Below are 15327 nucleotides of genomic sequence, written 5' to 3'. Positions count from 1 at the left end.
TTTCACAATATTCTTGGAACAATCATCCTGCATTTTTGGAGCATATTTATTTTTTGTTTGAATCTTTCTTTATGGCTTAATGGTTGGAAAATTCTATTTACATTCTTCAAACATTTTTATTCATTGTTTAGAACAACATCCTGTTCAAAGGAATATTTCATATTTTTCTCCACTACAATGGGCTTGCAGGTGGATCAATTCTGCAACATTCTTAGAACATTTTGCTTCTTAGTTTAATTTTTCAATGGAAAACATTTTTACTTTCCTTGGGAATTTCTTTTGTGATAGCTTGGTAGTGGAACAATGGCTGCGCTCGACCGAAACAAAGGAATTAGTTTAATTTTTCAATGGAAAACATTTTTACTTTCCTTGGGAATTTCTTTTGTGATGGCTTGGTAGTGGAACAATGGCTGCGCTCGACCGAAACAAAGGAACGGGGCGGTGCAAGATCTACAAGAAATATTTCTACTTGGGGATGGCTCAATTTCCTGATGTCCATGTACCAAAACAGTATTAAAATTAGAATTGAATGGCTCCATTTTACCATCCGACAAACAAAACATACCCTAATATCATAGAAATTCTAAACATTTCAGTAAAATTTCAAATGAAATATTCTATTCGTGGAGAAATGTCGATATTTAACATCAAATTTGCAGATCTCACTTCTTTTAACCCTCAGTCGGTATGTTTTTCAAAAAATGTCATTAAGCATGCAAACACTTGAAAAGGGTAAAATGGGCATGGCAAATGAAATTTCAGGAAAAGGGAAAGAAAAGAGAAGAAATAGAGAAAAGCAGTAGAAACCCCCCAAATCGAAAAGAGTTTCAGTGTCAAATTTGAAAAGTATGCAAATGTAAGACGTAAGCATTCGATGTCACATATTAAAATTTCTGCTATTTGGGTGTGTGAACATCTGCAGTTAATTTGTTAAAATAAAGCCCTCAATGCTCACCTCTCAAAATCAAGTTCGGAACAAATGGTGAAATCTGTTATGGTTCCATATGCTACGAGCAAAAATACACGAGTATGTGGATTTTCGACGAGAAGCGCTTGCTATACAAGTGTATAGCTATGTATCCGTACATTTATAAGTTTATATATTTTCCTAGTTTCAAATATAATTCATTTGACTTTTTTTTTACCTCAAACCACTCGTCTTGTATTAAAAAGTTTGAGTAAATATCACTTTTTTGTTGTAGTTTGCTTTATCAATAAAAGTTCTTCAAAAATAATTTAAATTTGACTATGTTTGCATAAATTTTTTAATAAGACGAGTAGCCAAATCTGAGATCAAATAACTCAAATAAATTATAATTTGAAACAGAGGGAGTATATTTTTAATTAAAGTGATATAATTTTAAGTATTACGGCATAGCAGTGCTCGGGGCAAGTTATCATATTTTGTGTAAAGATAAAGTTGATTTTTTTTTCTTGACCTTCAAGAACGTCGCTTGACTTCCACCACCGCACCCGGCCCGCACTGGTGCGTCGCCTTAATTGCGGCCGGCGGAGTCAGGGAGGCTCACGCCTTCGCCAGTTCGTCTACGCCCCCGGCCATGGGTTCCTCCGACAACCATGGTGCGAGGATGCTGCTGCCCTTTTCCTCGCACAAGCAGGTAAGAGCAGCGCCGCCGCGCCGTAGTTATTTCTGTCGTGCGCGCTCAGACACGCTAACATTCCGGCCGTCGAACTCGCCGATCGTTCGTGCAGCGCATCCCCGACCCCGACGAGCTCTTGGGGGGATCGCGGCCGACGGCGCTGCTAGTCGGCCTGTCCGGCGGCAAGGTCTGGCGCGCCGAGGTCTCCCGGGACGGCGACGGCGCGTTCCTGGGGCGCGGGTGGCCGGAGTTCGCCGCCGCGCACGGTCTCGCCGCGCCGGCGCGGGGTGGTTCTTGGCGGTCCGGCACCACGGCGGCGGCGTGCTCACCGTCAAGGCGTTCGACGCCAGCCGATGCCTCTGGGAGGTCGGCGCTCCGGCTGCTGGTAAATCAAAAAAAAAAAAAAATCCTCACATGCCATTGGTATCAACGGTGATCGTGATTCGAGACTTTGGCCGGATAATATCATGCTCTATTACTTGTATTTCTCCCCATTTGTACTTCTACGAAATAAAGCCAACTCCCTTTTCCTCATTTTGTCTATTGCGAATAAACCCTATCAAGTGCCCAATTTTTCTCAAATTCTATGGAAATCTGCAGGTTTTCCTGCAAAATTCCTATGACATCCTTGTCTTTCAGATCGCTCAAAAATGCAAATTCCGTTCAATTCCATTCAAAAATGCAATTTTCACCCTCGAACTATCGCAAAAGTCCAAGGTACTTATACCAAATTGTGATCTGTTGGTTTCTATTTTTTCCAAAACTATTCGGTGTAGCCACTTAATTAGTTGTTTTTTCAGTTCAAACTAATTGTTGATGGCCATATTTTGTCCATTTGAAGCAACAAGGATCGGCAAAGTCCCTTCACATAAGCCACAGTTCATTAGTTTGTTTCAGCCTGATAATTTCACGAAAAGATAGTTTGGGAATTCTTCATGCTAGTTTGTTTCCACACTTTGTTTCGCACAATGGAATGATCAGACTTCACCTTTTTTGTTCCTAATGTATTCTTGCAGCCAATACATACTAATTTTGTGCAACGCTGCATCCCGCACCTAAACAATCGAATTGCTGTCATTGTCAGCCCACTTGGCAAATTTTGGCCCGTTGGCTTGAGGTGAACCAGTCAGGCATGTCGTTCGCAGGTGGTTGGTCAGAGTTTCTCTCGTTTCATGGCATCACTGAAGGAAATGTTCTTCTGTTAAAGTATCAGAGCAACATGGTGTTCACTGTCAAATTTTTTGGTCCGGACGGATGCCAGATACAATCGAAACACAAGGAAACAATAATTCAACAAAGTCAGCAAAAGCTAAATCAGATTTTCTCTGTATTTATGCATCTGTTAAAAAAATGATTGAATGTGTAGTTAGATAATAAAATGCAATGTCTTTTGTTTGTCTTATGAAGCTCCAACACTACCAGATACTGAAAAGCAACGTGAGCCAACATCAGCTTCTGAAAAGAAACGTAAGAGCAAGAATGATAGGTCAAGCAGTGAAGGACTGAAGAGACCAAAAGGATCCATGACTTCTTTGGATATGGCAATATGGCATCATTGCGGAGGAAATCTGTCTATGAGATTGAGCCACAGTCATGGATAAAGGACATAAATAAGAACACACTTGAAAATATCTTGTAAGCACATTATTTCCCTATCGAGTAAGATAAACCTTTTTGAACCTTTAAAAGAACATGAGCTGACAATTTACTAGGCTACAGCGTACCAATTTAAACAAGCTTGCTTTGCATTATCAGGAACAGAAACCAACATGTTCATTTGGTGCTCTAAGTAATTACAATATGTGCTTGATAACAAGAACAAAACAATGAAACATTGTAGTACTTTTTTTTATATAACCAGTCTTGTATATTGTCCCAGAAGAAGCAGATTTATGGTCTAGCACTCAGAATTCATCCGGTGTGAAAAAACTGAAAACGTGCCGTTCACTGCTTACTGAAACAAATGTGATTGCAAGTTTTCAGTCTTTGGCAGCCAGTATGAAAAAACTGAAAATGAGTCATTTGACTGCTTACTGTAACCAATGTGATTGCAGTTTTTGCAGTCTTTGGCAGCAGCCTTCTGCAATGCGATTGGGCTATGGGAACCTTGCATGATCACGCTGAAAAACTCAATGAACAGCACCAGGTCTTGGCAGGTGCGTTCTAACCCGTACAAGCATTGCAGCTACCAGATTGGCTCGGGTTGGAAGAGGTTCTGCCAGGATAACAGACTCAAGCAAGGTGATGTCTGCACCTTCAATGTCATAGAAACCAATCTGTGGCATGTTGATATCATGCGTGGTAAGTAATAGATAAATCATTTGTAGCATTTGGGAATATGTTAAAAGAGATTGATTCATGTGAATTAAATGCTGAATCACCCAAACAAGTATTGCTTATCTTATCAAAAATCAACATTAACAGATGTTCAAACTCAGCAAGAGTGTTCTTCCAGCATGAAGAATGAGCGCAGGAACAACAGTTCAGGTTGTGAAGGACAAAAGTGGCCAAAAGGATCCATGAATTCTTTGAACAAGGCATCATACAACCGAAATGTGTCTATGAGATTGGCCCGCCGTCTTGGATAAAGAAGGAGATCAACACCAGCACATTTGATAACAGTCTCGTAAGCCTAACTAGTTGCATATTGTTTTCTTATAAGTACCCAGCTACTACGTTTATGACTTAGGGGCAAGTTTAGGATTTGGGTGAACTTGTTAACTTGCTGCGAGAATGTGAACTGAAAAGTTCAGGACAGAACATGACATCTGAGATTTTTGTCAGGCTTACCTCTCATTTTAGAGAACTGAAACCAACAGGTCAATTTGATTCTTCAATTACTGTTATGTGAATGCTTGGGAGACAGCAACTTAATATATAAAGTACATTAGCATTGGGCGTCGTGTTTTCTGGTCCTGATTATCCAGCCTTTAGAAAGAGAGTCAACTTGTTATTTAAGGGTGTGTTACAGACCCTCTAACTCTGTAACGTTTTGTACTAGGGGGCTCTTCCCCCCTAGTACTAGGAGACAACAACTTAATATATTAAAGTACATTAGACATTGGGTGTCATGTTTTCTGGTCCTGATTATCCAGTTTTTAGAAAGAGGTCAACTTGTTATTTAAGGGTGTGTTACAGACCCTCTAACTCTGTAACGTTTTGTACTAGGGGGCTCTTCCCCCGTTTCTTCCTCAATATAGATGAGCAGCTCCCCTGCGCGTTCGAGGAAAAAAAAAGTACATTAGACATAGTGCTTGATATGCACTAAAAGGACATGTTATCAAACAAGTAGGAGTATTTAATTCTGGGTGCTTGATCCATTTGGAATCACCGTAATCATTTTTTTTCTTTGATGGTGACTTGCCCAATCTCTACCCTTTTTCTTCTTAATATAAAGATATGCAGCTCTCCCATGTGTTCGAGAAAAAAGTAAGTATTTAGATCTCGGCATTTGGCAAGTCAGTACTCATTAGATGGGTCATGGGTCATGAATTCCTTACAAAAGTTTTCTTGAGGAAATTCAGTAAGAACTAAGGATCAGCTGTGTAACCAATGCTACCACAACTATTGCAGTCTTTGGCTCCAGCGTTCTGTGATGCAATTGGGTTCCGGAAGCCTTGTACAATCACGCTCAAGAGTTCAACAAACAACATCAAGTCTTGGCAGGTTTGTGGTTCCCCATACAATAATAGCAGCCATAAGCTTGGGTCAGGCTGGAAGAGGTTCTGCAAGGATAATAAGCTGAAGAAAGGAGATGTATGCACCTTCAATGTCATCAAAACCTTGCTGTGGCATGTTGACATCTCACGGTGTAAGCAAAACAAAAAGTCAATTCCTTATATTTTTGAACTTCTGAAAAATGGATTGAATGTGAAACTAGTGCTGATGTAAATGTCCCTTCTATCTTTCAAATATCAACATCTTCAATTATTTTCTTTACTGAAATAATTTTTGACTGAACAGATACTCAAAAGCAACAGGAAGCATCTTCTAGTAGGAAGTGTAGGAAAAAGAATGACAAGCCAAGTTGTGAAGGACAGAAGAGGCCCAAAGGTTCCATGAGTTTGAACAGGGGATCATCATCCACGAAATCTATAAGCTTGGGCCACCCTCATGGATAAAGAAGGAGATCAGCATCTATGCACTTCAAAAGCATATTGTAAGCACAGTCATTATCTATTGATCTAACCAAATTAGGCATAATAGGACAATCCCATTTCAAGATTTAGACTGACTATGGTCTGAAAAGTAGCTAGGATATAGGATTCTATCTGAGACCTGTTAGCAAGCTTTCCTTATACAGAAACAGAAACCAATATGTCCTTTTGATGCTTTAATCACTGATCATATGCAAATGTGCATGCTATCCTTTTCCCCCTCTTTGAGGAAAATAGATTAGCTATTAACCATTGGAGAGGATAATGACTTAATGAGTTATATACAGTTAGATACTTAGATTATTACAAGTTTTTACATGAATACTGAGTAACAGTGCCAAAGGAAACAAACACAATTGCACCCCCAAAAAACAGCCTAACCGTAACAACTAATGACATGCCCTGAGGTCATTAAGCCGGAGTCACTAATCTTTTCTGATTGAACTTATCTTTGGTTGAAAGCCGCTTGTGGGGCATCCGTTTCTTTTTGTTGGAAGATCCTTCCAAATGTTTTCCACCAAATAAATATAGATTGTCATATATGAAATCTGTGCTTTTATCCTCCATGCTCTGACTCCGCTAATCATGTATTTTGTGGAACTCCTATTGCATGGAGTTACACTTGCATCCCATCCACGATAATTTCCTCATCGAAAAAAATCAAGGTTAATGTGGAGCCAAAACCTCCTTTGTGAGGGGCGGCATGCCGTTACAGATATGGACAGGGCTCTCATTTTAACTCCATCCAAGCTAAAAGCATGGGCATGATACCATGAGAAGAAATAATTCAACACATGTATTACTTATTGAGTAAATTGCACTCATCATACAACAACTTGGCAGGTGAGTGCAAATTGGTCCAACAACCTGTAAAGTGCTCAATTTAGTACAATAACTTGATAGCTGGGTGCAGATTGATCCAACAACTTAGAAAATATTTAATTTAGTGCAATAACTTGGTAAATTGGTGCATTCACAGTCCTAACATTACACGACAATATATTTGCCAACGTCAAGTCACAATAAAGAGTATATTCACGTCAGAACGTATTATTTGACCGTAAATTTTGTGTCGCAATGGACACCAATAATTTTATTCTTAGAATGAATTAATTTGATTTATTAAAAATAATATATTATTTAACCACCATTACAACAGCAACATATTAAACAAAGTAGATGAACGTCAATAATTCTTAAATTTTATAAATGGAAATTGTTGTTCGTGATCCGGTTGTTGCTTTTCAACTGTGTTCAATTTTATATTAGTTCAAATGCAAACAAATTTTAGAATTACACTATTAGCATCACTCAAACACTGAAGTCGATAAGAGAGACCCTGAAACCGTTTCTTCTGCGCTTCTGCTCATGTATTCAACAATGCTCATGTTTGTTTCTATTTATTTAGCTTATTTTTCCTTTCTAACAAATATATGAGGCTTTAAAAATATATGTACCAAGCTCCTAAAAGATATCAATAGTTTGTATCAATGTATTGGCTTTTTAAGTTTAACAGTGCATATAATCAAACATATCGGAAACAGTAAGGGTGAATTTTTCAATATTGAATATCAAATTAAATAGTTTTATTTAAAATTAAATCACTATCCAAAAATAATTAATGTAAAGACATAACATTAATTTCTAAACCGTGAGGGTTTTTATCCTCGCCAAATACATTGCCACGCAGCCGCAGCATAAAAATCAATGGTTAAATAATACTTAATAATTTGTCATAACATGAATATATTATTTATTGAGACTTTGCGTTAGTTATATTGCCGTGTAATGTTTGGACTGTGAATGTACCTATTTACCAAGTTATTGTATTAAGTTGGGCATTTTACAAGTTGTTGGACCGCTGCACCACCTGTCAAAGTTATTGCACTAAATTGAGCATTTTACAAGTTGTTTGACCAATTTGCACTCATCTGACAAGTTGTTGTATGGTGGGTGCAATACTCTCTTACTTATTTTGACAAAGTATCAGTTCCATGTAGCATCTGTAATGTCATTGCGATTCAACTCATCTAACAAAAATGAATAGGAGCTCAGATCCAGCAGTCAGTACTCTTCCGCATACGGACACTGATGTGCAATCAATGTGATTACAGTCTTTGGCAGCAACATTCTGCAACGCAATTGGGTTCCGAGGACATTGTACGATCACACTTAAGATGGCACTGGATAGCACCAAGTCTTGGCAGGTTCTTTGTCTCCTGTACAAACACAACTGCCAGATTCGATTGGGCTGGAAATTGTTCTGCCAGGAGAACAGGCTTAAGGTAGGCGACATCTGCACCTTCAATGTCATCGAAACCACACTGTGGCATGTCATCATAGATCGTCGATGAGCATTGACCATATAGCACATCTGTTTTTCTGTTGCTTTTTGTCAAAAGCACTGGATGTTATTTGCATATTTGGTTGTATACAAGATTTTCTGTAAGTTGACTTTCATTCTTGTGTGTCTAACTTGAACACTTGAGGAGCAGTCTGCTGATGTCAATGTTATTTATGTGGGTATTTAAAGTTATCTGCTTAACAGAATGAAATCAGTGTGTATCAATTTTTTTAAATGTTGGTGCGGAAGAGACGGGACTGCACAGGATGTTTGTAGTCCCGTGCTCTCAGATTAAAGTTCAGTTAAATATGTAATGGTATGCAATTCATTCCTGCCCCTTATGCAAAAAATGAGTATGATTGCAATTTTTTCTACACGTATATGCACAAATAATCCACAAAAAAGGTATGTTTGTTTCCTATTTTAATACCAATGTATTAGGATATAGAACTAATTACTGCAAAGTTAGTATTGTATTAAAAGAATGTTAAATATTAACCAATTGTTGTAGTTTCCTGTTCCACATACGAAGCGCATCGGTGTACATATAAATAGCTTTCATACGTTAAGGGTTAACAAATTGTTGGTAAAATTGTGTAAAAGCTTGATTATTTCAAATCTTATCACCGCAAGTTTATGATATATCATATTCATGTTACAAACTATATGGCAGTAATTGCTGATACAGCGCTGCAGCTGCACTTGCCCAGCAATATGCAACTGCAATTGGGCCCCCGAGGGCAAGCCGCAGGCAGCGCATGAACACTGCCAAACATGCTGATGGCCTATGCTGGTTTTTGAATAAGCTCTTCGCATGAGTTGTATCCGCTCATGTACATTTGCTTTCTACGCTTATATGCTTTTCTATACGAACTCTAAAACGACAATACATGTAGAATACGTTTCACCTCCAAAACACGAAAATATCAATCTTTTGATACCAAACCTTGGAGATTTTTCTAGCTCTTTCAATACACAAGACATGACCGATCTTTGCCATAAATGGCATTTCAGCCAGCGTACCCAACGACACCCACTTCACTGTCTTCACAAGAACTCGCTCCCTGAATTCGGGTTTTTTTTACATATTTACCACTATAAGGAGAGGCATTCGCTCGTTTAGCATTTTTAAAAAGGCGTCTACATATTTAGCACTACTGTAGCTGCGATTCCTATATTTTTACCACTTTGTCCTACGTGGCAGGACACGGTGGCACCCGGTCAGCAAGGCGACGTGAAATGTAGTTATTGCCCCTGCCCAGCTCCTCTCTTCTCCCTCTCCGACAGATGGGTCCCGCAGCTTCTCTCACTGGCAAGTGGGCTCCACTCGTCAGCTTCGTCTTCCACCTCTGTTGCCCTTGCCCATGAACATGACGGCTCTGCTCCCCCGCGGCGCTGCCAACCGCGGAGGCGGCCACGGCTGCGGCCGACCCGGACACGCCGCCTCTTGGGGCCTGCCCTCTCCGCGCCGCCGGCCTTGAGCCCCTCGCAGGCGCCGCCCCTCACCGCGGAGTTCGGTCTCGAAGGAAAAAAAACAAGGGCAAGAAATCTCCTTGTGGTCTTCGCGTTTGCCGCTACCATCCTCGTGCTGGAGGCGGGATTGGAGTTTACTCCGTATGATTAGGAGGTGGGATTAGCCGATGGGGATTAGATTAATCGGGTGGATCGGGAGGGGGTGACCAGGGTGTGGTGCTGGAGATGCTGAGACCAGGCGATGCTACTGCCGCTGCCGTTTTCACTGTTGCCTTTGCGATTAGTTTATTGGAGACCCCTGGCGACGGGAACAGGAGCGCCCACCACTCCGGCGTGCCGTCCGAATGCCGGTGGGTGTCAGCGCGCCGGCCGGTGCTTCATTGCATGGCGCGGCGAACGGTGGCACGGGCGACGCGGCGGTCGAGGCAGGTCCAGCGGCACGGGAGCTCCAGCAGGCCCGAGCAGGCGCTGGCCGGCGGCGCTGCAGCAGCGAGCACGTGCACAATGGGCGTGTACGCGGCGGTGCGCGGGTGTTCGGTCCGCGGCGGCGCTCCGACCGAGCCCCCGCCGGCCGTGCTGGGGCTCGCCGGGAAAACCCGGAGAGGCGTCTGCTCCGAGCTGCGTCTGCCCGAATGTGGAAGACGAAGCTGACGAGTGGAGCCCACCTGCCAGTGAGAGAAGCTGCGGGACCCATCTGTCGGAGAGGGAGAAGAGAGGAGCTGGGCAGGGGCAATAACGACATTTCACGTCGCCTTGCTGACCGGGCGCCACCGTGTCCTGCCGCCGTGTCGTGCCACGTAGGACAAAGTGGTAAAAATGTAGGAATCGCAGCTACAGTAGTGCTAAATATATAGACGCCTTTTTAAAAATGCTAAACGAGCAAGTGCTCCTCTTATAGTGGTAAATATGTAAAAAAACCCCTGAATTCGGCGGAGGGGCCCACTCACACCTTCGTCCTTGCCCCCGGAAATGGCGTCCTCCGGCAACCATGTCGCCACCAACGCCAAGCACCTGAGGGTGCTGCTCCCTTTCTCTTGCGACAGCCTGGTAAGAACAAGGACGCTGCCGCCGTTCCATCTAGCTCGCGCTCGATCATGGACGACGCCGGTCTTGGAAAATGACCGATCTTTTCACACTCGCAGCGCATTCCCGACGAGCTTGCCGAGGGGATCTGCGCCGGGGAGGCCCGCGTCGTCAGCCCGTCCGGCGGCAGGGTCAAGGTCTGGCGCGTAGAAGTCGGGCGGGACGGCGGCGGCGCGTTCCTGGGGCACGGGTGGTCGGAGTTCGCCGCCGCGTGCGGTGCCGGGGCCGGGTGGCTCTTGGTCCTCCGGCACCACGGCGGCGGCGTCCTAACCTTCAAGGCGTTCGATGCCAGCGGCTGTATGAGGGACCTCGGCACCCCACCTGCTGGTAAAAATGATCCCTCATGTAAATATTGTACTTTTTCTTCAGACAGATGCTTTCAATCAACACCTGATTGTGACCTGCTTGGAGTCTGTCTGGTAAACTAATTGTAATACTGCAACATTAGAGTCCTTAAAACTACAGCTGACCATGGTTCTCAATAACACATGATCTTGCAACTCGTATTACAAAATTAGATCCATGAGGAATCTTGTAACAATATGAATTTTACCGAATGCCGATGATTGATTGTGATTCATGATTTCATCAGAGGCAACCGCAAGCAGCAAAGATGAATCCCGTAGGCCGCAGTTCGTCAGTGTGCTTGCACAAGATTTCAAGGAAAAGATGGTACATAGACTTTTGTTGCTAGTTCGTTTTTCTCACTCTGTTTTCTCTGATTAGGACGGTCTGGCTTTACCCTTTTTTATGTGTTCTTGCAGCTAATTCCAGCGAAGTTTGTGCAACATCATATCTCTGAAGAGCACCGGGACAATCGCATGGCCGTCGTTATCGGCTCCCTCGGGAAGATTTCTCACGTTGAGATTGAGATAAATCAGTCAGACATGTTTTTCAGAGGTGGCTGGTCACAGTTTCTTGCCTCTCATGGCATCACTCAAGCTAATGATCTTCTGTTAAGGTATGAAGGCTATTTTGTTTTTACAGTCAAAGTATTTGGCCCTGATGGTTCCCAGAGAGAGCCCAAACACAAGGACATCAGAATTCATCAAGGTGAACGAAGGATAAATATGTCTATGATAGTTTTACTTTTTTAGCAGTGGTTGTGAATGTGAGGTAAATACTGAAGTACATGTCTCTGTTTTTCTCATCATGCATCAACGTTACCAGATACTGGTAAGCAGCAGGAAGCACCATATGAGTCCATTGAGAACTCTAAGAGAAAGAAGGATTGGCCAAGTAGGGAAGGACAAAAGAAACCAAAAGGCTCCACAGTTTCCATGAACAAAGCATCAAAGAGGACTGCTGTCTATGAGATTGGGCCGCCATCATGGATAATGAAAGAGATCAACACTAGCACTCTCAGAAAGAAACTTGTAAGCACAATCATTTCGTACTGATAAGTAAATATAAAATCATATGCTCAACAAAGAGTGTGAGACTCCCACCGGTAGCTTTCATTTCCTTATGAAGAAATAGAGATCAAAATGTTTGTTTGATCAATTGATGCTCAACTACTTACAGTATATTTAAGTACTGGATTTGACGATATCAGATGATTTATAGATCTTTTCACGTGTCTGCATACCCAAGAAATTAAGTTTAGACTCGAGCAGTATAGTCAGTATTCATCCATTATGATAACAGTGAATTGTCGGGTGCTTACTGAAATCATTATTGCAATTGTTGCAGTCTCTGTCGAAATCTTTCTTCGATGCAATTGGGCTACGGGAACCATGCACAGTCACACTGAAGACCTCAAAGAACAGTGCGGAATCATGGCAGGTGAATGGTATCCCATGCAAGAATAACAGCTTCGTTCTTGTGAAGGGCTGGATGATGTTCTGCCGGGCAAATAGTCTCAAGGAAGGTGACATCTGCACCTTCAATGTCGTGGAAACCACACTGTGGCATGTAGTTATCACACGTTATAATAAGAAAAAGGTGAGGCAGTTGTGCTATGTGAGTTCAATACTGATGCTCTCCCTTTCGTCATTTCATCAACATTAACATATATTCAAATGCACCACAGCAGGAAAGCCCTTCTGCTTCTGGTAGGAAACTGTACAGTAGGAAGCCCAAGAGGAAGAATGACAGGTCGAGGAGTGAAGTACAAAAGAGACCAAAAGTCTCCATGTCTTCTGTGAACAAAGCGTCACCAAATATGCGATGTGTCTATGAGATTGGGCCGCCAGCTTGGATAAAGAAGGAGATCAACAATAAGTCAATTGAAAGTTATCTTGTAAGCACAATCATTTCTCTGTTGATATGCGCAAGTCTGAAATTTGATAAACTCGTTTCAGTTTTAGCACGAATAGGAACTGAGATTTTGTTTCAGTATAGCATTCCTGCAGAGAAGCTTACATTTCTAAATGCCGAAACAGGAATCAACAATTTAATTTGACTATTTAATTACTGATACTACATGTGCATGTCACAAGAGGAAACAAATCAATTTACTGAAGTACTTGCTTTGATGTACCATCAGCTCTTGTGTTACGAACCCCACATGATCTAACTAGAATTCAGAAGTCTTGTGTCCGTATCCATCCTCTATATATGATACTAGGATTGGTGCCCATTGCTTATAGAGGTCAGTTTCTGACCAATGCCGTTATTGGTATTATTGCAGACCTTGGCACCGGCTTTTTGCAATGCAGTTGGACTCCGGAAACCTTGCACCATCACGCTGAAGACATCAATGAGCAGCACCAGATCTTGGCAGGTGCGTGCTGTCCCCTACAAGAATAGCAGCCACTATATTGGGGGTCTGGATTGGAAGAGGTTCTGCAAGGAGAACAACATCAAGGTTGGCGACGTCTGCACCATCAACATTGTTGAAACCACCCTGTGGCATGTTGACGTCGCGCATCAGTAAGCTAGGAACAGTGTGCAGTCTGATGTGGTCAAGCTTCAAGTTAGGTTGTTGGCAATTCCAGTTCTCTCAGACTAAAATTCTGTTTTACTGTAATGGTTTCAGACGCCGTAATGTTGGACTTTTGATGTAGAGCTTGACTGGACTGTGAATCTTTCATTTACAAAAAATCTGACTAATATATCTGAAATATTTTAAATACTATATTCTGCATTCTCCATTCGATTCTAACTAATATTGGTCAGAGTATTCTATCGGCGAACACATGTTTAAAATATATATGTTCGTTTTGGCTTCTTAGTGAGCAATTTTAAGCTCTGTTATAAAATGGGTTCATAATTTCTGTTTTCTTTTCAAAAAAAATCGCGGAACCTGCTAAGAGGGTTGTTTATTTTTACTAGCAAAATGTCCATGAAGAAGATGATGGCGATGTAGAGGAGCAGCTGGAGGTAGCCTTGTAGGCGATGCCAGCAGGGCGCGACTATCCATCACTTGAGGTGATATTTCGTGGAACCATCGCCTCAAGAGCATAATTATAGTTTGGGCCGGCCCATTTATGTTGGATTGCATGCAGAAGTGGACAAACATGATGACATCACCACATGCATGCAAATCTAAAACTAAAAAAACTATAACTATTAAACCAAACACTCGGATTAAATTTGGAATGCACCAATATCTTTCTTCGGATAAGATTTTCAAAACAAGACCACACTTGCCTATGTTTGCACGATATTTTTTAAAATATTTTTTAATACTGAATAGTGAATTTCGGATTCTGGGAACAAATATTTTAAGAACACGAACAAATGATTATTTTCTACGAACAATAAATTAAATGTAATGAACAAATAATAATGTACAACGAACAAAATATTACACACCGCGGACATTTGATTGTATAGAATAAATAATGAAAAATAAACATCGTGAACAAATGGGTCAACATCACGGAACAATTTAATCTACATAGCGAACAAATTAGTTACACACAGACAAATAATTTTACGTGAAGACAAATTAGCATATAAAAAGGAACTAATTATTTTTTTTTCACATACTAATGTATGAATCTACAATATAGATAAATTAGTCTACATTGAGTATGAATCGCTTTTAAATATGAACAAAAGAATATGCAGGCTTATTTATATATTAAAATAAATCTGTATATGCAGGCTTAGAGTAAGAAAGGAAAAAGGAAAAAAGAATGAAGGATAGAAATAGAAAAAAAAGAAAAGGAAACAATCAGAGCAGTATAGTGAAAAAATAATAAACTAAAAAGAAGATAATGTGCTGCCATGCGCATGCACATGTTGCATGCAACTGGCCAACCGAATTGCATGCGGATGCACTTGAAAGAGAAAGTAAAGTCTGGGCACAGTACCTGCATGTGATGCTATTGGGCCAGATGGAATTAAAAATGGCACAATCTGTGCTTCAGGCGATGAATCTGTGCTATTGATGCTGTTGAGAACAAATTAGTTAATATCACGAACAAATAGTTCTAATATTTTAGATCACGAAGAATATATACAAATATCTCGTAAGACGTACGAGTAAGAGAAACTAAAATTTAAAATAAAAATAAAATAGAAACATAAATAATTAAAATGAAAATAATAAAATAATAATTAATAGGCAAAGAAAAACATAATAGTAAAATAAAGGGAAAGAAAAAAAAGAAAGAGAAAAACAAGTACATAGCAGGTGAGCCCATGACTCGCGTGTTACCCACTCCAGCAACCAAACCTACAAATGCAAGTTCAACCGCCGGTAAAAATCATTTTTGGG

The 15327-nt window shown here is 41.1% G+C and overlaps 1 protein-coding gene and 1 long non-coding RNA gene across 3 annotated transcripts; both read left to right on the top strand.

The window, feature by feature from the left end:
* Window positions 1–1473: 1473 nt before the first annotated feature.
* On the top strand, window positions 1474–8313 carry LOC120640578. Its single transcript, XR_005661871.1, has 6 exons — window positions 1474–1619; window positions 1714–3902; window positions 4026–4227; window positions 5175–5412; window positions 5565–5760; window positions 7873–8313. It is a non-coding gene; the product is annotated as an uncharacterized LOC120640578 (long non-coding RNA).
* Window positions 8314–10518: 2205 nt separating this feature from the next.
* Window positions 10519–13734, top strand: LOC120642957 (putative B3 domain-containing protein Os04g0347400). Of its 2 annotated transcripts, XM_039919515.1 has the most exons (9): window positions 10519–10622; window positions 10718–10985; window positions 11251–11330; window positions 11423–11558; window positions 11646–11711; window positions 11829–12034; window positions 12351–12602; window positions 12691–12900; window positions 13291–13734. In XM_039919515.1, the coding sequence occupies exons 1-9, from the start codon at window positions 10545–10547 to the stop codon at window positions 13534–13536; spliced, it is 1542 nt and encodes a 513-aa protein (XP_039775449.1). In that variant the 5' UTR covers window positions 10519–10544; the 3' UTR covers window positions 13537–13734. The 2 variants fall into 2 exon arrangements, with proteins under 2 accessions (XP_039775449.1, XP_039775448.1); XM_039919514.1 differs by having other exon boundaries at window positions 11423–11711.
* The last annotated feature ends 1593 nt before the right edge of the window (window positions 13735–15327 follow it).

The sequence above is a fragment of the Panicum virgatum genome, chromosome 7K, assembly GCF_016808335.1.
Source record: "Panicum virgatum strain AP13 chromosome 7K, P.virgatum_v5, whole genome shotgun sequence".
Taxonomy (NCBI): Eukaryota; Viridiplantae; Streptophyta; class Magnoliopsida; order Poales; family Poaceae; genus Panicum; species Panicum virgatum.
The sequence above is the reverse complement of the archived record's forward strand: the minus strand, read 5'-3'. Positions and strand labels throughout refer to the sequence as shown.

Excerpts from the sequence above, each read along its gene's own strand:
- LOC120642957 (XM_039919514.1), top strand. The coding sequence starts at position 10,545 with ATGGCGTCCTCCGGCAACCATGTCGCCACCAACGCCAAGCACCTGAGG. Across the intron at positions 12,035-12,350 it reads GCACTCTCAGAAAGAAACTT|TCTCTGTCGAAATCTTTCTT; the intron begins GTAAGCACAATC and ends CAATTGTTGCAG. Across the intron at positions 12,901-13,290 it reads AGTCAATTGAAAGTTATCTT|ACCTTGGCACCGGCTTTTTG; the intron begins GTAAGCACAATC and ends GTATTATTGCAG.